Source organism: Arthrobotrys flagrans (genome assembly GCF_004000055.1).
Source record: "Arthrobotrys flagrans strain CBS H-5679 chromosome Unknown unitig_1, whole genome shotgun sequence".
In the NCBI taxonomy this organism is placed as follows: Eukaryota; Fungi; Ascomycota; class Orbiliomycetes; order Orbiliales; family Orbiliaceae; genus Arthrobotrys; species Arthrobotrys flagrans.
The window spans coordinates 2315683-2336674 of record NW_027137556.1 but is presented as its reverse complement, the minus strand read 5'-3'; the positions used below and the strand labels follow the sequence as shown (position 1 = coordinate 2336674).

General features: G+C 42.8%; 6 protein-coding genes across 7 annotated transcripts; 2 read left to right on the top strand and 4 right to left on the bottom strand.

Annotated features, from left to right (window-relative positions):
• Positions 1-163: 163 nt before the first annotated feature.
• DFL_008708 (uncharacterized protein) lies at positions 164-456 on the top strand (the record flags this gene model as incomplete). The annotated part of the gene is made up of 2 exons (XM_067638478.1): positions 164-245; positions 323-456. 2 exons carry the CDS (start codon positions 164-166, stop codon positions 454-456), a joined length of 216 nt encoding a protein of 71 aa, XP_067486362.1.
• A 1127-nt stretch (positions 457-1583) lies between these two features.
• Positions 1584-3112, top strand: DFL_008707 (uncharacterized protein; the record flags this gene model as incomplete). The annotated part of the gene is made up of 3 exons (XM_067638477.1): positions 1584-1593; positions 1674-1780; positions 1859-3112. 3 exons carry the CDS (start codon positions 1584-1586, stop codon positions 3110-3112), a joined length of 1371 nt encoding a protein of 456 aa, XP_067486361.1.
• Positions 3113-3171: 59 nt separating this feature from the next.
• DFL_008706 (uncharacterized protein) lies at positions 3172-6140 on the bottom strand (the record flags this gene model as incomplete). The annotated part of the gene is made up of 6 exons (XM_067638476.1): positions 3172-3269; positions 3332-3401; positions 3460-3974; positions 4050-4062; positions 4564-5338; positions 5434-6140. 6 exons carry the CDS (start codon positions 6138-6140, stop codon positions 3172-3174), a joined length of 2178 nt encoding a protein of 725 aa, XP_067486360.1.
• A 6646-nt stretch (positions 6141-12786) lies between these two features.
• Positions 12787-14775, bottom strand: DFL_008705 (uncharacterized protein; the record flags this gene model as incomplete). 2 transcript variants are annotated; one of them, XM_067638475.1, is made up of 6 exons in its annotated part: positions 12787-13247; positions 13351-13526; positions 13612-13963; positions 14037-14288; positions 14386-14396; positions 14753-14775. In XM_067638475.1, the coding sequence occupies 6 exons, from the start codon at positions 14773-14775 to the stop codon at positions 12787-12789; spliced, it is 1275 nt and encodes a 424-aa protein (XP_067486359.1). The 2 variants fall into 2 exon arrangements, with proteins under 2 accessions (XP_067486359.1, XP_067486358.1); XM_067638474.1 differs by lacking the exon at positions 14753-14775 and having other exon boundaries at positions 14037-14304; positions 14386-14442.
• A 1576-nt stretch (positions 14776-16351) lies between these two features.
• Positions 16352-16882, bottom strand: DFL_008704 (uncharacterized protein; the record flags this gene model as incomplete). Its single annotated transcript, XM_067638473.1, has 3 exons — positions 16352-16419; positions 16524-16553; positions 16621-16882. The coding sequence occupies 3 exons, from the start codon at positions 16880-16882 to the stop codon at positions 16352-16354; spliced, it is 360 nt and encodes a 119-aa protein (XP_067486357.1).
• Positions 16883-18332: 1450 nt separating this feature from the next.
• On the bottom strand, positions 18333-19907 carry DFL_008703 (uncharacterized protein; the record flags this gene model as incomplete). The annotated part of the gene is made up of 6 exons (XM_067638472.1): positions 18333-18350; positions 18411-18656; positions 18709-19194; positions 19252-19605; positions 19681-19836; positions 19893-19907. 6 exons carry the CDS (start codon positions 19905-19907, stop codon positions 18333-18335), a joined length of 1275 nt encoding a protein of 424 aa, XP_067486356.1.
• Positions 19908-20992: the final 1085 nt, after the last annotated feature.

Sequence of the window (20992 nt, the reverse complement as noted above, 5' to 3'; positions counted from 1 at the left end):
CACCAAAAGATATAAAAGGCCATACATGAGCTGATTAAATTTCAATATTACTCTCACATCATCATCAAGCTGTCATCAAGAAAGCCTACCTTTCAAGAACTCCAAATCTCCTCAGCAATCAAGCTCATACCCATTCGACTTCAAGTATTCGAATTTCGACATAATGAAGGTCACCGCTATCATCGTCGCCCTCGCAGCCGTCGCTGCTGCTTCTCCTGTTGCGGAGCCTAGCGAAATTCAGCGCCGTAAGTCGCTCTCATCCTATGGCGATTTACGCTTTCTGACATGGGTGGTAATTCTAAATCGAACATTGATTCTATAGGATCCTGCAAAAGCAACTGTTCCTCACTCGCATCTAACGCTTGTACCAAGTCTTGCAAAGGTGCCACCAGCCCCAGCTGCCATGTTGCCTGCTACAACTCTCGATACCCACAGTGTCTCCGTGACTACTGCTAAACGCATGTATTCTCGTAAGTTAAAATATCGTCTAAAATCAATTATTATAGAAGAAAGATTTCTAATACTTACCTGTTTAGAGCGGGTACCTCATGGCCTCTAGGAACCAACTCTCACCGTGTCAAGTATTACAATCATGGACCACGCGGCTGCGGCGTTGTGTTCTAGTGACGAGACTGGACCTGTAATTTAAACATACTCCCAGCCATTCTCGGCAATCTCTTCTTTCAAAACCACCTTTCTTTCGATTCTATATATATTTCTTGATATTTCCCCCCAGAAGTGTGTTCATACATCCACATGTACACAAACTCGCAAATACTATAAATTATATCTTTTCCCCAAGCCAGAGACTGAAATTAAATCTATTCAGTAATAATGAACCCAGCCTCGAGTCCAAATGAACCCCAGCTAAGATCTCTTTAAGGTGTTTACCAAAAGAATACAGCCTGGTCCTAGTCCAGTCTCGGCTCTAAGGTTGATTTTGTCTCGTCGGCCAAGTGCACTGTAAAGGCTTGCTGTAAAGGCTTCTGCACAACGCAACACTCTCGTGTTGCAAATCTGACAGGAGTTTCTTGAGTTGTGTTGTATTTTAACCAGCAGGGTACGGGTTGCGCGACTGTGTGTTGTGGTACTGACGATGCGAGATCAGACTCGTCTGGGACCTCTTAACACTCTACGACTATGTCGATCGGCCATGTGTCGACATCCACGACGGACAGCCCAAATTGCTCGACTAATATGGGTGATAACTTCCACATGGCATGCTGTGGCGACTTTGTGTGCCGCCATAGACAACTGTTGTGGGGCTGTACGGAGTAAGGTTATCGACATTAGTCTACAGGTCCCGGCTAACATGAGATTGATTCTGGCCTGGCTGGACAGCGAGTGCTCCATTGGCTATCTCTTGACATATAACGGCCGCTAGCACCCATCATCCGACAGCCTTAGAAGGCAGTTTTGAATAGCTTTTTCTCAGAGCAGGGCTCCTCAAACTTACTAAACAATATGAGTATCAACACAGCGTGACAATCACCCGACATTATAACAACGTGTACAACACCTTAAAGGCAAGTGCACCTGTGCAGTATATAATTACCTCCTTCGCCAATCCCCCAAGGGTCGAAATGAAAAAAGGTCTGGCTATGATGTTGCTGTGATGAGTCGCCTTCGTATACTGACTCTCTTCTCTCTTGGTTTTTTTGGACTTCTCATAGCATATCTTTACAACCTCAGGACAGCAATGGCTCCGATTGTTCGAACCAATGACGTCGCCAAGCTAGAAGCCATAGTCGTAGGCTCGGGTCTCGCGGGTCTGTCAGCGGCAAGTCAATTGATTTCACATGATGTTCCGGTTCGCCTTCTCGAGCGGGCAGCTAAGCCCGGAGGCAATTCCATAAAGGCCTCTTCCGGTATCAACGGCGCACCGACAAAGTATCAACCCGTTGTGGACGATGCCTTCTATTCGGATACGGTCAAATCAGCTGGCAAGGCCATGTCGGCACTAACGGCGCATCGCGAAAAACTTATCGGCGCTTTGACGAATTCTTCATCTGGCGCGATATCATGGCTTGCTGATAACAAAGGAATAGACCTCAGCAAGGTAGCCCAACTTGGTGGCCACACCTTCCCCCGAACACACCGTGGAGCTGGCCAAACACCGCCAGGATTTTCAATCGTCAGCACACTTCTCAAATCTCTAAAAGAATCACCACTCTTCCATTTACAGACATCATGCACCGTTACCAAAGTCCTCCAGACAGATCACCGTGTAACAGGCGTTGAATACGCATGCGAAGACGGTGAGAAGCAAGACCATCACGGGCCTGTTATTTTTGCGGCAGGAGGATTTGGTGGCGATGCAGAAGGGCTGCTCGCTCAATATAGACCAGATCTAGCTGGATATCCGTCAACCAACGATCCGCGACCAGGCGCGCAACCACTTTTGACAGCATTAGGCGCTCAACTCGTTGACATGGACTTGGTCCAGGTGCATCCGTCCGGATTCGTTGATCCCACAAACCCATCGTCGCCACTTAAATTCCTTGCTGCAGAGGTCCTGCGAGGAGAGGGTGGCTTGCTTCTTATAAATGGAAAGCGGTTTATAAACGAATTGGAGACACGCGAAAACGTTACCAACGCCATTGTCGCTACAGCCCCAACTTCGGAATTACCAAAGCAGTGGACTGTCCGACTGGTTCTCGACGAGGGAGCTTACAATGCGGCGAAATCGCACATTGACTTTTACATGTTCAAAGGTCTTATGAAGAAGGCTACTATTGCGGACTTGGAAGAGGGCGCACTGGAGTCGATTCAACAATATGCATCTTCGGCAGCAGGAACCCAATCAGATCCCTTTCATCGGAAATCTTTTGCCCATTGGGCACTAAAAGACCCGACTCCCGAGTCCGTAATCTATACTGGGATTGTAACCCCTGTGGTGCACTTTACCATGGGTGGAGTTTTGATTAGTAACAACGCGGAAGTACTTCTAGAAGACGGAGAAAAGATTGAGGGGCTCTGGGGAGCAGGGGAAGTTACTGGCGGTGTCCATGGCGGAAATAGGCTGGGGGGTTCGTCACTTTTGGAATGTGTGGTTTTTGGAAGAACCGCAGGGGACCAGTGTGCAGAATACATTAAGAATAGTTCTGCATAAAATAGTGGCATGGCGACGATGACGAATAAGACTTGCGAATAAGCATCGAAATATCTATTTCATTTAATTCCAGCATTCCCAGAAGTGGTATTGATGGTCCTTTTCTTCAGAATATAGGATGTCAGACTTAATCTTGTCAGTTCTATGATGTTATTATCTGAGTGTTTTTAATACAATCGATCCTATAATTTTGTACCAAATATTCCGATCCGAACTCACATTGAAGAACTAACCATGGACTAAACAACTTTAGTAAACCCCCACCAAGTATCTGGTATTTCCCTCTTTCCTAAATTTGCGCCACCATCTCGATACCCTAGTGGCAAACTTCCAAACCAATGCCTCACCATAAATTCGAATCCATCTCCTTCTCTTTTTAAAACATTAAAATGCTCCCAAGGCAGATGCCAAGTTGCTGTACAAATCAAGATGCCTCTAGGGTCATGCCCAAGATATGTAGTCTCTGGTCCAGCATCATTGGTAAACCCTAGCCAACCTCCGGATCGTTGGCAAACCCATTTTTGGGATTTCCTTGGCTCTCCGTTATATTCCGTGAGAATGATCCTTCCGCCCTCATTAGTGATAACCTTCGATGTTGTACTTTCGTTGATAATGTAGATCGAGCCTGGTTGCGGAGGGTCGTTTCTGTTGATCATCAAGCCTTTTGGCTTTTCGTCGACTTTCTTTTCAACGGTATTTGGGTTATCGGTTTTTAGATTTTTTGACTGACCCTGAAGTTTAGGTGAAGGCTGGGCCGTTGAACTGGCGGCGTGACAGGTATCGTTCTCCCGTGGGCTATACGCCGGAGGATCAATATCTTCCGCAGTTATTGTATCTTCTGGTTGCGAGTTTCGAGCCATATCTAAGGAAGTAGTATCTGTTATTTTATGAACTCAATTCGTGGTACTATTAAAATATAAAATATGACTTGACATACCTCTGGTTATTACCTAGACCATTCACGCTCGAGTTTAAGGGATTTATTAATTTCAATGGCAAAAAATTCGAGTATTGGTAGGACTTCCGGGAGTTTTGACCTCGTCGAATCAAATGATGCCTGGTATGCAAAGCGCGCAGCCTCGGCCAGAAAATCGGTGGCTACATGAGCTTACGTAACACACACTTCGGCGTCCACGTACGTTAGCGTTAACTATACATAGTAATTAATTCTATGCTGTATTTAATATTGACGGAGTAGATTAAATTAACAGTGCCGACGGACTGACTTTCTTTTCTCTCTCCTAGCTTTTATATTTTTCTAAATTTCTAAACGATGTTAAGGTATTTAACAGGGATATAAGCTGTTATAAATATAAAGACGTTCTTCCAACCGACTTGTAACTCTACCGTCGGTATTCCGGGCGCGCGGCCCTCGATTCAATCATATCTTTGATGATGCTGAAGAATATTATGGGAGGAAGCACAATTATGCCCAAAGGGCCCCCAATTACAATTCCAACATAAAGCCCCCCTTTCTTGACTCTCTTCCATCTTCTTTGAGTTACTACATCCTTCTCAATCGCTGGTAGACTCTTCCACTTTTTGGACCAGTGCCCCCATGCCCAAGTAGTATTCGGATCTATATCAGGATTTAACATCCAGCCAATATCGTTGAATTTTGCTCCGAGCCGTTCGATGTAAATTTCTTCCGATTCCTGTAATTTTACCTCGCATTTCTGCTTCAGTTGCATCAACGAGTCTCTGAAAACGCTCAAATATGGAACGCAAAGCCGTTGTATTTTGATGTCGAGATTTTGGATATTGCTGGACGGTTGTATTAGTTTGTAGAGAATAGCCTTTAAGCATTGCACATTGTATAGCAATCTTTCTGTTTCTGGCTGCCCGATCAGTAGTTCTAATTTGGTAACTCTATCGAAATCCTCTGTCCTTATCACGTCCGAGAATACAACAAACGCATGGTGTTGGAGGCTGAATTCTGTTGAAGAGTAAATGACTTCTCTCATTATCCGAGATAGTGACTTGCAGACGAGAAATATTTGAAAGTAGTTAGAATTCGAAAAGCGATTCTTTCTATATCTGTTTGTGGAATAATCTTCCTCGTCCCCCTGGAAATGGTTGAACGGTGTGGATAATTCTACTCGATCGTCTGTGTGGCAGAAGCTGAGGATCTTACGAAGGATTGGTTCGGGAAGAGATAGTAAACGTGACCTCCGTTGAAATTGCTCTACCATGAATATTGATGGATAAGGATAGTTGCCGGTTATTCTACTCGTTCTTAGCTATCATACCTACCATATATGCGTTGTATGGGGGAAGAATAGGAACAAAGGACGAGGGACGTAGGAGAGAGTATCAAATACCTGAGAATAGCTGGTAGCCCTTTCGTAGTATACATGCTCATTATAGTCTTATTGTATTGTGGAATTTCGTCCGGCGAGATATCAAACTCTACAGCATATGCATGAGTCGAAACTTTTGGATTGTTATCGCTTCCTGGTTGATAATGTATTCTTCTTAATTTATGCATCGTTTGAAGCCAACTTCCTATTTTGAGAAGCTCCCGTTCGCTGGTTCGCATAATTCCATAAAACCGAAGCCGGGTGAGGCGACTCCGATTCTCCGCACCGATTGAAAGTAACCATGGTCGAAGTAGCATTTCTTGGCCAACGTTAATACTAAACTCATTTGAAGAGTATAAAACGTCAAGTGCGATATCGCTGATACGCTGAGAGGTGAGAAACAAGCCGCTGGAAACATATAGTTTATTAGATGTAACCGAGTTTTTAAAATCGAACCAAGTACTGTGGGATCCTTGGTCGAACCCGGCTGTTGTGAAACCGCCAATCCAGATCCCATCGGAGGAGTGTAAAAGGTAAGAGAAGATTTGGGTGAGAAGTTCTGTAGGGAGATTTTGAAATCTAGACTTCAGAGTGGACAAAGTTGGTGAGGCGGTGTTGGAACAATGACTAGACTGCAGGTCAAGATGAACGCGGGCAAGTTGCTCCTGGATATGGTACTGATGGTACCGGGAGTCTCCGGAGGGCCTTTTGCGGTGACCACAATACATCCCGGGGTTTTAAGTAGATGAATTATTAGATTTGTAGAAGTTATTTACGTTTTTAACGCTGGGTTTCGCCCCTTATATAGATGGAATTTTGCAGCCTTGTAACTTAGTCTCGGTAGCTCCTCTTTAGCCCTCGCAAACTTGAGATTGTTGCCAGCGTAGGTGCTTGTTTTGTTTTTTTGGGGAAAAAATTGCAGTTTGGGTGACTGCAAGTGCAACAAGAACTTACGGCAATGCAAACATCGTACTGTGCAATTGAATTTCGGCACCTCATGAAACGCGAAATCCAGTTTTAGCATTTTTTCACTTCACAACACTGTCATAAATCACTTAAATAAATTCTAATTCCAACAACACGATTTTCAGCTTTTCTTTTAAGTTGCCAAAATAGCATTTTACCCCACCAAAACCAAAGGGTCCCTCTCTATAATTGGCCAAAATTCAACTCAGCCTGGTTAAGATTTTCAAAATCTCAAAATCACCCATCACGGCTAGAAATCAGTCAGAAAGAGACCTATAACAGCACCATAACTACTATTCAGACACCTTTAAAATTTATTCAGGTTGAAATCAATATATAATAAAGGCGATTTTCATTGTTTTTAAGCTCTAAAATACTATGTTTGAAGAAGTTGATTTTATAAGTTGGGAAAAATCGCCAAATTTTAATTGCACAGTATGCATTGCCGTAAGAACTCGAGATGCGCCTTGTCGTTGGCCTTCGATTTTGTAGTGGCCATGGTATTAACAATGCAATATTATAACTTTGTCTCAGAATGCTGAATAAACAGAGCCTTGCTAGTTTAAAATTCTCCGCGTATATACAATACGTCTAGACGAAGACAGGCTTTAGGTATTAGGCAAATCCTCATCTAGTTCCGACGAATTCTAGCTGTTTGTCTAGGTATGAGACTAATCCTACTCTGTCTTAATTTTGGTCCTGCAATCCTACTACAAGTTCACCAGTATTGGGATAGTTCATGGATTCGGACCCCAGTGTATCAATGACTCTAGCCATGTACCATGTTTTGTTCGAGAGTCTAGACCAGCCTCGGATCGAATCCAGGCTGCGAGGGGTTATGCCACCCCTAATGTTACTCCGTTTTTCTTGTTTCTTGCGAATTGCAACAGCCTCAATACAAATACATCTTAATCAAAATACAAGATTTTATTATTCTGAGGCCCGCAAAGGCTAGATATTATTATACAAAACATATGTTATAAAATTAAATGAAAATAATTAATTCTGGTGAAGTTGTGAAACAGCGGGCCAATGCGAGTAGGCTGGTGTTTCCAATACAACTACCGACCGATCCACAGCCTGCGCCTGCTAAGCTACCTACCAGCAGGCCGGCAAGCAGTTGTGTTGCGAACACCAAATTTGCAGCAGCTCGCTGTTTCACAACTTCACCAGAATCAATTGTTTTCATTTAATTTTATAATATAGTATGTTTTTGTATAGTAATATCTAACCTTTGCGGGTCCCAGAATAATAAAACCTTGTATTTTGATTAAGATGTTTTTGTGTTGAGGCTGTTGCAATCCGCTAGAACCAAGAAAAATGGAGTATCGCTGGGAATAATAACATATGCTCAAACCATGATACAGTCTCGTCACTACAGATAATACCAATCTCAAGTCTTGTACTAGCTATCGTCCAGACAAAATTGGAAAGGTGACCTTTAATATCCAAAGCACGCCGCCTGATGACCCTGAATACCAGTTGCAATCAAAGAACTAGTTATGTCGCTTAAATCGACAAAAGTAAGACTAAAAATTGGCTTAAGACCTGCTTCACGAACCCAAAAAAAGCGGAATATAAAATAGACACCGCCTTGATGGCATCGGAGTCGTTTAGTGTTTCACCAAGTTGTTCTAAATGCCTAACACGAAATCGCTTTCGAGTCTTGAATAATAAAAGTTAAAATTTAAAGACTGGCCTGAATATAACATATATTGACTGATGTTTCAAAGTAGGACGGTTCGCTTTCGGGTAACGACGCCCCAAGAGGATGGTACGTAGGATACTTCTCATGTGAGGTGACAATAAGATGAGGGTCAACGCCTGGTGCCTGCTGATCTAGGATAAAGCTTCTTAGGGGTTGTACCGGTGTAGAGGTAGTCTCAGACGCTTTGCATGATAGTTGGATAAGCATCATGGCTGAAGGGTCTCATTGTAATCTATCCACAAAAATACCGATGATATCTCTGCATAAAGCAATCCACGAGGAAAGGTCTTCAGCATTTTATTGACAGCCATGATCTGGTGAGATCCGAGTAACGCATCTAGGGCTTTCCTTCCTGGTGAACTTTTATGATACTGACTAAGTATTTTGGAGTCAAAAAAGTAAGCATGCCGGTTTTTCTTTCGCATAAGGTCCTGGTAGCTTTTTATTCTGAGACCCGGCAGCTCTGCGGCCCGAGTCAGTGTTGTTAGGCTCTTTGCATTTGTAATTATCTGAATGGTAATGTATTCGAGTGGTGCTTCTGGTTTCTGAGGAGCTTTGGCAGCGGGGTATGATCCGGCGCCTATGATATTAGCAATAGATCGACTACGAAATGTCGCTGAGCCCAAGTTTTTCGCAAGAGTCCCAACTCTCTTTGGGTAGCATTATTTTTATATCAACCTCAACAAAACTCAGTGAATCCGGAGAAAATATCTCATTGGGTAACCCCATAGCTTTAAGAATAGATGATGCGGGGTGACAGTGAAGCTCTTGGTCTCGATCAATGACCAGACTCGATTCTTCATCATCTTTTGGATCCTCGTCAGCTCCTGGATTCTCGTTGGCTTCCGGATCTTTGTTGGCGTCTGGATTATTTCTTGGCTTCTGGGACAAGATTCTTACTGGTCCTTTGATTTCAATTTTATATACATCTTCATCTTCTTCGCCTGGGTAGTCGGGGTCCGAATACTCAGACCCGGATTCCTTGTATTCGTCAACCCAATCATATTGCTTTTCGCTTAGACGGGCAAACTTATCGCTATTGGACTGTATCAAATGCTGAGCGAGTGCTTCTTCGTTCCACAGCCCCTTAGCTCTAGCCTTACCCTTATCGGTATCCTTTTTAAGCTCTTCCCTTAGCTCTTTTCTAGGTGGCTTTGCGGTGGTAGGCTTTTAGGGGTCCTTTTGAGGATTCTTTTTGGCGTCTTTATAGTTTGTTCTCTTCTGGAAATTAACGCCTTTCCCTAGGTTTCCAAGTTTCTCGGTGTATGTTAGAGATGGCGAGTTCTCGGAGGATGTCGGCTGGACAGCTTTAACATTCTTAAGCTTGTTGGAGAGTTTCCTTTTGGTAATAGTTTCATTTCAGTTCTTCATTGGGTTGCCTCGCCAGACTTTTCTGCCCCGGAACATCTTGATTCCGTAGGACCTCCTCGAGGAGGAGAATGTCCAGAACTCCCTGCTGGCGCGGTTTCAACGCATCTTGAATATCCTTTGGTGTAGACCGTATTCCCATAAATCTGGGTTGCGGTCGCTCGGTCAATTGCTGGTGAGCCTAATACACCCGTATGAATCGTTAAGCCATCGTTTACATGACTTGAGCCCAGAACGTAAAGAAATACGATGTAAATTAAGGGAATTCCTCTTTGAAACATCATGTAATCTTCCAATTTCTCGAGCTCATTAGCTGAAGCTTACCACTTGCCAGTATGAATGTGTTAACATCTTCAATAAAGCCTGAAAGAGGGCACCCGGGTAGCTACGGGTTGTACTACTTCGTCTAACTTTGGGAGACATACGATTAATTGGAATTTAGATCCCCTGTTCCTTTCCCCAGGAGCGAGTTAGGGCCTGGGATTCTTACTAATAGGAGTAGGAGGACGAAAGAAACGCTGGCGGGCGTTTTGAAGCTGGTCGATATTAAAGTATTTAAAAGAGATTTTGAAATAATCGTTAATTACGTTGCGCACTTAGATATCGGTACTGGTTCAAGAACGATCTTTCTGAGACGTGCAAATAGATTCCCTTTTATAGGCTCGAGTATTGCCCAACAATCAATTCAAGGCGAAATCTAAAGCTCTCAACGCTGATGGCGATATTGCCGGGGGCGAGTGTGCGATTGTACGTGGGGTTGTTACCGTAAGGCTTAAAGATTAAGCATTATACGTCATCATGGTACTAGTGACAGTTGCAAAACTGATCAGGTTCGAGCCGCGCCTCTAGTAGACCTAGGAAGCGGACAGCCCCGCTAGACATTATGTACAACTTAAGCTTGCCGCAGCGTCATCCTTCTTATTCGACGATGGTAACGCCTGGAGCCACCGTATCGGGTATTTCAGATACGTGATATATTAGCCTTGCATTGAATGATGTGGTTCTCTTCTTTTCTTTCTTTTCTTTTACTTTTTTTTTTTTACGCCAATGAATGCCCTTTGATGCGCTTAATTGAAGTCGTATCCCCGAATTACGAGCCTTGAAATTTGCCTGTGCCTCAGATGGTACTATTAAATATCGAGGTAGCATAACAGCAACAATCAAAGCAGCTGGATCTAGCTGGAACTATACCTCAGTAAGGACCGAACTCAGCCCACTCCCTCCTGTCTAATTTGGCACAGAGTATTTAGGTTAAAATATCAGAAAATATATTTCTAGGTTTACTAGCATTACGGCCAGCTAGCTTATATTACTATAAACCGTCCCCTCAATAAATCTACTATACAATCGATTTTAAAGCCTTCCAGTTTCCCGGGCGAATGAATTGCACGCAAAATTCAACTATTGAAACTTAACAAGATGTATTTAGAGTCTAGTAAACATTCTTGGAATTTTGCAGATATAGTGTTATTGTTTTGGAAGATGGAATCGAATGAACTAGTAAGACGCATAGACGTCGACGCGACGAGCATGACCATATGATCATACAAACACAGCCCAGTGAAACTTCTGTAACTTAATTCGTTCGGGGCCTGAATACAACTTAGAGTGAGCAATGAATAGAGACTGAGTTAGGTAAGCGCAGTGCCGAGGCTATGCGATGCAGTTTTATTGGATTGCATATACATTAGCACATACATTCACTGTTCGAAAGTTACAAGCCTTGATATAACTCACATCACATATATGTATTACCTAGTATTAGAGTAAGACATAAATAGTGAGCCGAGTATCTATCAGCAATGTAACTCCCTCATTAATTTAATCCCGGAACATCCACAATATCCGGTAGTCTCGTAAGCAGATTGTGCTCCAGAACCAAGCAAGCTTTCAAACGCAAGGAATAAAACCCAACGGAACTCGAAATTTTCACCACGCAGGGCACCTATAACATTCAAGCATTATATATGCTCCAGATGAACAGCATATTGAAATATTATTATGTTATAGTGTTATTGCATATTATGCTAATTCAATTCCCCAATATATCGGAGAAGTTGGCGACATGGATTAACTTAGTTAGGTCGCTAGATGATTGGCATTTCTGGAGAATATATTGCATCGACTTATCCATATATCACAATATCGAACCACTTCATATAATGACTATCCTATACTCCATCGCCTCTTATTCAGATGCGATGCTTTGGGCGATGTTAGTACAACCAACTTAGTCTCGATCTCGAGACCAGCCGCCAGCATGCATATTCCGGTAACCAACCCTCCTACACCATTCGAATCTTTGCAGCAACTCACTTGAAACTCATCTACGCCGCACGTGCGCTCCTCAATGTACAAAACGGTGCTACTAGTGTGGTGAAGGTGGTATAGGAGTGGTGGACTTGACTTGTTGTATTTTTTATTGTTCAACACAGCTTGGCGACGGCGCACCCATTCGTTTTGTCTATAAATTGTAATCTGCTATGCTGGGTCCTGTCGGGGGACATCTTACTTACATACGACATATACATACACACATACAGACGAACATTCACCAGTTTACAGTATTCTATGTTTTATCCACAAGCGCGAGCTCTTGTTATTTAGGCCTTTCTTCCAATAGACACTTGTGTTCCCTCAGGCTTATAGGCGGGCCTACCGCCCACCGCTCTATACCGTCCATTTACCTATGTATAGCTGGTGGGCCAGCTAGATAGCTGGTAGTCTCCTAGAGACCATATCACTACCTCACACTAGTACACCCCGCCGGCCGAGTAACCCAATGACTAGGTTCTTTCATAACTTTTATAAAAGAATATCATGAAACGAGGTTAGGAAATTTTCGTAAACTGTTGTCACTTCCTGGAGGCCAGGTTACGGTCTAATCGAGAAGAGTATTGATATATTTTAAATTTTTTTTTTTTTGGCCGAAACTCGTCCCTTTCATGCCACTGGTTACTCCGGGAAACATAGAATGCACGATATTCATGCAATTAATAGTTTGCATTTAGTAAAATTCAAACTCGAGTATTTAATTATCTCAAGTGGCTTAGCTATGACCCGGTACTAGCTTCCAATTACTCAAAATTAAGCTTCTAGGGAAGCAATTGCGGTTGTAGCGCCGTTAGGCAGTTAATATTTCCTAAATCCATGGATCCAGAGCAACATAGACTAGCCAAACTTATCGTACTGCCACAAATGTGACATAGAGGCTGGTACGCGATGCGAGCAAAGGAAGCGGATTCAAAATTGACTAACGTTTTTGAATCCGCAATGCCTCTCTATCAATAACTAGGGGTCTACCACTAGCTGGCGCGAGACAAATGGGCCCCTTAATTATTGTCGAAACTGCCCTCCGCAGCTGGCCTTAGATGTCGAGGAACTCTTTCCTGAGCAGCTGCTTTCATGGCCCCAGCTGCCCGATGCACATTACCTCTTCCGTCCCACGAGTTTAGGTAATCTTCCGTCTCGCTCTCTACGAAATTGAGAAGGTCATATCGATCCATTCCAACCCGTGAACCCAGATCATTGCCGACCTCAAACCGGAAGTAGTTGTTAGAAAACTGCAACAGCTCCTTAACTTCATGATGTGCTCTCCGAGTGTTTGTAGCTAAGTCTTTGAGAAATTTCAACAAGTCCAGGGTGTAAGTCCCTAATCCTTCGTTGTCCCGAATTTGGACGTTGGGCGAAGCCCCCGTTCCAACGCTAATAAAGCATTTTATAGGAAAACCTTTACCATAGGTTTGAACGACTTCGAGATATGTAAGCATTGCTGGGTTATTGTATCCGAGGCCTAGGTTTTGATTTCTGGAGCGTTAGCCGCCTCAAACAATGGCGTTCCGGAGCATAGGATATGTGCTATTTGAAAGGATCAAAGTCATCTTTAATATCCATACCTCCATCAAAATATTGAATTCCATTGATATTCACTGGTTTAAAGAATGTCGGGGCAGCAGAAGTGGCCCTAACTGCCTCCCATATCCGGACTTGTTCGTCAATCGCCTTTTTGCCCCAAGTTCGGAAGAGTTTGGGCACCCCATCAATATTTTGGCTTTTAACAGCAACTACAAAACTATCGATTTTCCATCAAAACAGTTAGGATGCTTTATTACGGGTATGGGGTAACGGTTGTGGATATTCCTGGATGTAAAACTTACACTTTGCAGGCATTCGGGTAATAGTTTACCATCCATTTATTTCCTGCGTAGTGCTTTATAATTCTCTCTAAAACTTCTGCGTCAAATCTCGCTTTCGTTGCTCCAAACCTCGCCAAACGCTCTAATGTATCGATTCCGAATATTTGTTTTGCCATATCTCTATATGCTTGAATACATTCGTCTATACTCAATTGAAGTCGGCCCAACATTATCGCAATGATTCCGCCAGTGCTCGTACCGCTTATCATGTCAAAGTAGTCGCAAGGCCTGGGGTTCCTAACATTGGGAGCAATTTGTTGCATGATGCGCTTGATAATCAGAAGAGAGGATAGGCCGCGAACTCCACCACCGTCTATAATCATAATATCAATATTGTCAGCCTAGCCTTGTAAATTAATACCGGATAATCATACTCTACACCATACCTAGACACAAAACCCTTAACGGGTATTCATGCGGATAACTCGACGGTCCGAATTGGCTAATAAGGCTTTTCAAAGTCTGTATTTCCCTCTCTTCCTCAAATACCATTTCTTCGTACTGACGATTTTCTAATATTTCCTCGTTCCCGACAACTACTTTATTTATACTAACACCTGCCTTAAAATCTTGGTTTGTACTTCTTACTGGAGTGGGATTTGCGACGCAAGCGCTATGGACTGCTGCTGAAGTGGCGGCTGCAGCAAGTGAGAGCTTTAGATTTATCAAATTTAGATCGATTTTTTCTCCATAAATAGAGTTTAATACATTTTTTTAACAAAAGCTCTTGCTTACCGTCACGGGGGCTGTCAGTACAGCGACAGCAACCTCTGCTAGGACAAAAAGTACCATCGTAGCGTAGTGTTTCTACTATGTATTTTGATCGATAAATATATTTATCAGAGTGTTATACCAGAGGGGAGCTTAAAGGCATGCAGACGCCTATATAGCTATACTATACGGGGGTGTTCTGTTGGGGTAGGATACAAAAATCAAGTCTATTCTACTGTAGCATTGAACTAGGATAGTCGAGTTAACTTATATCCAAGCGGTCTTGTATCAGCCGTGGGATTTCTGTTCTTCAATTACGACCTAGATCCTGAGGCTGAGTCGATTTCGGGGGGCCTTAGGCAATACGGCGATTATAAAGTGACAAACATACCATCGCCAAGGAACTTTCAACATCTTGATGTAAAATCCGAAGCCTTCCGATATATGGCTTTGTAGTAGCAATGCAATGTATGTACATGTGCATACATGGCAGTCTCCAGCCAGCTATGGGGCCTTTCCAACCTCAAAAGCGCCAATGCTTCCAGCCTTGGGTTTAATCTTGGCAGCCCACAGCAAGGACGAGGCTGCGGGTATCTAAATGTGAATCTCGAGGTGGTTGCCACAAAATTGCTCCAGAGCTCCAACGCTGACCCCTCTTTTGCCAAGAATACCATAAACACAAATTAAACTTACTTCTGTAGTTATATTATGGGGCCGACCGGAGACATATTGTTCAGGTATCCTTGAGGTGTCCCGTCTCTGTCAAATTTATAGGCCCTTCTGTTTTTAAACCTTTGTATCCAAATTTGCAGGTTGCAAACTCTAGCGTTGTGGCGTTGGAGTAGATAAGTACCTACTTATTTGCACAAGACGTAAGGGTCTAGTCATTGATCTAAGCTTGCCCCTGCCACCGATAGAAGGGAACACTGCTACGGGTTTCAATTTTATTGCATTACGAATGATAGTGTACTAGACTAAGCTATGTCAAGCGTAAGTTAGCGTTTGTAAACCACGACTCAAATCTCAGGTGGTGATAGTCCAGCGGTGGAGTTGTCATACGCCTACCACGGACTAGCATAGCGTCTGAATGAGAGCTCAGTGTTTTCATACGCACTGATATACCTACTGAAGTACATACTTATAAAGGTACTTGACTTAAGTATATACATTTTGGCTTTGAAATTTCAAGGTACCATCGTACACCCAAATTTAGCGTTTAGAACTAGCTACGCTAGAATATTCTAGCTGGGCTCAGACAACGAGACTAGTTTTAACTCTTCAATAGCAAATAACTGCATCATATATTTTTAGCCAAGTTTATCAATCCCTCTTATTAATCTGGACAGGTTGTAGGAATCTAATCCTACGTTCAATAAACCGCGACCTATAGCCAGACCACAGCGCCACAAGACCGACTACACGCTTTTGTGTTGTCATGACTGTTACACCAACTTTGTGTTTCGCAAAACAAAAAAGTTTATCTACGTTATGACCAGTCTAGACCCCGTCACCAGACTTTTTTTAGTTATGATGCATATGGCTTAAGCAGCGACTTGATATAATAATTTATAGGTGGACACTATATATTATACTTGGGTAAATTACAAATATCATGGCGTTCAAGTTCTCAGGCGGATAGGTGGGTTTACAACCTTAATTAGTTAAGTAATTCATTGAACACCAAATTTTTGAACCTATCCGGATTCTTAACACCTCTTCCCTAAGGATCAATTGATACATACAGGCTTAACTTTGCGATGCCGACTTATAATACGTATAATCTAAGATAGGTATTCAAGGGAGAGGTCATCAATGTTGCAACCCTACGCTACGACGCAGGGGCCTTCGATGCAATGGACTCAGCATGAGAACAACAATTACAATACATTATAGTTTGCGATTTCAACGAGATAGGAATATAAATCGCTATATTTTCCCTTAGAAAATCTTAATTTTCTTCAACGTATCGCAGACGTTATTAGCTTGGCAGCTAATAGAAATCCGTGACTTTAGCGCCATGGAACCATAGCTGACATAGTCGTAACCCTGCCGGGCTCCCTAGAGCCAAAGATACGTCAGTAAGCTCTATAGGTTATGTCGTGGATACTCCATAGCCATTACTACCTCCAGAACAGCTTTCCATACAAGCTGAAGGTACATACACACCGCGATTACCCTCTCTGTACCATACGCTATCAAGTGACTGTTAGCTCCTCCCTATCCTCAAAGTAATATCTTCTTTAGTCGAACCCTACGTACACTTGCTATCCCCACAACCACCTAGTTCCGTGACAGCATAGCATGACAACTTCAATTTCGTCCCTGGCGCATAATATCCGACAACTCGAGAAGCAACCCGAGGTGCATTTCGGTAGGGAGGTAGCCCTGACTCGCAAGAGCTACGGACCTGGCAGGTGAAGACACCACTAGAAACTCGGGGAGCTGGTGTTGGCAACGAATACCCAATTGGTAGCAGGAAGAGGGTTAAGAAAAATAACGCCATCGTATTGAAGGGTTCCATTATGTCAATTAACTCTTTAGATCTATTTGAGCGACCTAGAATTGTGGGGTTTTATATTGGGGAAATGGTAAATAAGCAATGAGTCAAAAGAGAGAGCTAGTCATATTTAAATACTGGGGGATATTCGATAGTAGTTTTTATAATTCATAATATTCATCACTGAAAGAAGATCTTGCAGTATACTAGTAACCCCTGTTGATCGATGGCCGCTATGGCCAGAAACAGTTTCGAAAATTAATGCGAGCCGCATTGAGCTCTCGAGCTCTTGACCCTAACGCACTTCCCGAGGTTACTGTGCTACGCCCTTATGCAACATTGTGCTTGGAACGATTACAGTTGAGCAAGCTCTTGTAAATGCAACCTTACAAGTTTGGATACGGGGAGCAGAAGGCCTTAATCAGTGGATGTGACACTAATCCCACGAACGCCGATCAATAGACTGCGTCTGCCACCTATTGGGTTGCACGAAAATCCATCGTAATTTTGGAATTCTATATAAATTTAAGACTCTGTAAGCTACGTTGCCATCAGCGAAATGTTTGGTTCTCCTTCTTTGAGGCGAATTCAATATAGTTTGTGAAAATTTGACTTACAATAAGTCCAAGAAGCATTTTGCTTTATAAATTCTAACTTACTTTCCGAAACCCCACAGGCCCACCGTACCGTTGCACGATGGGATTTAATTCTATATGCACCGACAAATCATGATATAAGTTTCGGCACTAGACCAAGCAATACTCCCGCCAAATCCCTTCAGAACGTTTACTCTGAACAACCAATGCCTGTCTAGTATAATTCTTTGCGACATGTTCCTTCATCACTAGCGGTAGCCCTAATGCATGCAGAATCCCTTATTTCCAAGCCGCGGAACGCAAGTTGAATATGAGTTGTCACGTTAAGCCCCAGAAGTGACAAGGGTAGTTATGCAGTATTAAATTACCTAGCGTCTGAATCCTTCTACAAACCGACTATTTGCCCGACGAACTAATTTCTAATAGGTAAGTTGTTCTAAAGATTTTCTTTAATCTGCTAAATGCTTAGACCTATATCCATTACTTCGGTAAATCTTGAACGCTTCGTGCCATGAGAAGACCAATCTTGTTTCTAGAACAATCTTCAGAAAGTTACCCTTTTTCAGATCTTCTATCGGGGGGAACGGAGCAATATTGTCAAGTTAGATCAAGGGCAGATACTTTTCGCTTTGGTTAGCCGGATGAAAGATATATAAACTTAGTTTTCAACGGTAGTCACCGGCCACCGAAATTTCCAAAGTTATAAATTTGAAAGAGAAGGAACCTAAACGCTACATATCATATAACTCCGTACCATGTGTGAAAAATCCAAAACAAAGCGCAAAGGGAAAGCATAGGCAATTTTCATGTTAAATCCACGACGAATACACATAAAGGAATTTTCATAGCAGGAGGAAGGCGCCATGAGTTAAACAAATTTATTCAGATACCCAAATCTAAATGAATACTGTTAGTCAATTATTTTATGACTATTATAAGAATTAATTCCGACATACCTCGAGTTTGCCAATCGTCGATCTCGAAATACGAGCAGTATCCTTGCTTGTTTCGATCGCAGCATCAAGGTCCTCCCTGTCTACGATGGCAATTTTATCCGTTTCATCCTTGATTTCGATCTCATATCTTCCTGACAGGTTCAACTTTTCTCGAACACGAACGTGAAACTCGTCGAGTTCGATGTCGGGAGACATGAGCATTAGTCTCATTTTGTCGTTTTTGTTATGGTGGATCTTGACTTTGACCTAAAATGGGATTAATATTGACACTTCAGCGAGGACTTGACGTAGTAAATACCTGTGTCATATCAACTGGGGGAAGATTTTCCAGAGACATAGATTGCCGGTATCCTCCGTCGAAACTAGAGCTTCTGAAAGTAACAACACTGTCCCGGATTCTATTGACAGCTGGAGGTGAGATAGCTGTTGGCATTTGGGTGCCAACAGGATTCGGGAGCTGGGGAAGTGCAGAGGTGGGTGGTGAAGAAACGGGTGGTGAGAAGGTCAAATCACTTCCTGTCGTATCTCTATTTGATGTGGAGATCTTGGAACTTCTATCCGGAATAACCAAATTGGTTGCTGCAAATGATTGGACTTCCTCCGGTCGTTCTTCAATGAGTGGCTTGTTCTTTTCTACACCATCAAAACCGGTATGCATATTCGAAGAATCCACGGAAGCTACTACTCTAGCTTCACCTAGATAATCCTTTGTCTTGTAATTCTTCATCTTAATACCGCTGGGCCGAAAAAGTGTCCCAACTGGTACTGAAAATACTGTGAAACCCTGTTCAAAAAGTTAGTGGCAATATTTCGATAGCCTATAATGATAATGAACTCTTACATCGGCCCCTTCCGCGATTGCTTCATCGATAACGTTATGGGCTTCAATCTGTTTCTCCTTCGCCGCAAAACCAAGATCCTCCATACCATTCTTATGTTCCTCGTCATCTTTACTATTCGATGAGTACAAACGGCAGAGACCACGGTTGAACAGCACCTCGCATGAATAGAGACAGAACTTCAATCCAAGTTGTTCATAATTGATGGAATGGTTGCCTCGTAGATATAGTAATGCATCGTTAAAGTTGTTTGCGGCTTCTGCAAAATCGCTCAGGAGGAAGTTCGAAACCCCGAGCTGGAAATAAGCAACGGCAAGGTAGTTATCAAGGTCGATAGCACGGTGGTAGACGCTAACCTAATGACCCGGCGCAATTTGCGTTAGCTTACTGTGATTTTTTAACCCGTTAACAGAATACCGAGTCCTACATACAGCTTTCTCATGTTCACCAAGAGTCGCCTGGAGAATACCGATATTGAACAAAACTTTTGCGCTGTCTCCAATCGATTCGAACTTCGCAAGCGCCGCGACATAGTCAGGCTGCTCCAAATCGCAAAGTTCTAGAGCTTGTACCCATGTTTCAATTTCCTGATTTTCAACATTAGTTATCGCTCAAAAGAGTTGAGAATGGAAAAGTACTGTACCTGTTTTAAAGACATCGCTAACGAAAATGTGGAAGTTGAGTATTCAGTGAGGACAATGACAAGATATAGACCAGGAACTGAAATGTAGCTTTTCGGTATAACAGATTACTCGTCGAAAAGCAACTATAAGACGTTCCAAGAAATTAAAAGACGGTACTTGAGACGAAGAGATGTTCGGAAGGAAAAGGTTATGCGGAATCATATATAACTCCCCCGCTGCTGGCCATTCTGGCTGAATGCTGGTGAACATTGCCAACCTTGCCAAACATGGATAACACTTGCGTTGGGGCGTTGGCGCTATATCTCATTGGCCACACATAACCAAAGTCCAGACCACTACCAGGTTCAAGATACCAGATCTGGGTTTCTGCGATCAAGTGGGATAAGGGAAGCCGGAGGATATATATGAAACCCGCCAGTCAATGCGACTGGTTTCCAACCGGAAGTTCCCTACTTTACACTTCTAGGCTACATAGATTCAATCGGGTCGGTGTTTTAGGATTATAAATCCGAGCCGAGAAACCATCTCAATAGTCCAAGATGCATCGATATGCGCAGTTCGCTGCAATCATTGCGCCAAACTCTCATGATTTTAGCGTTTCGCCTCCGGTAAAAACGCCTCGATCAGTCGGGTCGGACTTCTATCTGGGTGCCGTCGACCAAAATGTTCCGCTCTAAGGTGGATTAAAAATAGCTAGTACTCAGACCCGAAACAATGAGCAACGCAGGTACCGTCAATAATCTTGTCTACCCGGTCGCCAAATATATATATATATATGGAAAACCAATATAATTCGTGAGTTTATGCGGCTTTAATATGACAACAAGTTTATTCTTTCTAGGCCTAATTCTAGAATAGTAAAATTAAAGTAACTAGCAGAGAAAGTCCTGAAATCTCGCAGTCAACTATGCGGTTTGCTAATGTTTCATAAATGTAAATTTAGCGCCAAGAATTCCAGATTTAACCCTGAGCCCGTATGTGATCACGGGCTTAGCTTTATACACAACAGCATTTAGATTAAAGCCTACTGAATCGGGTTAGTTGTTTATAGTGACCACAGAGCCAACGAGACCAATGTGCCAGTGTATATCTAACTATC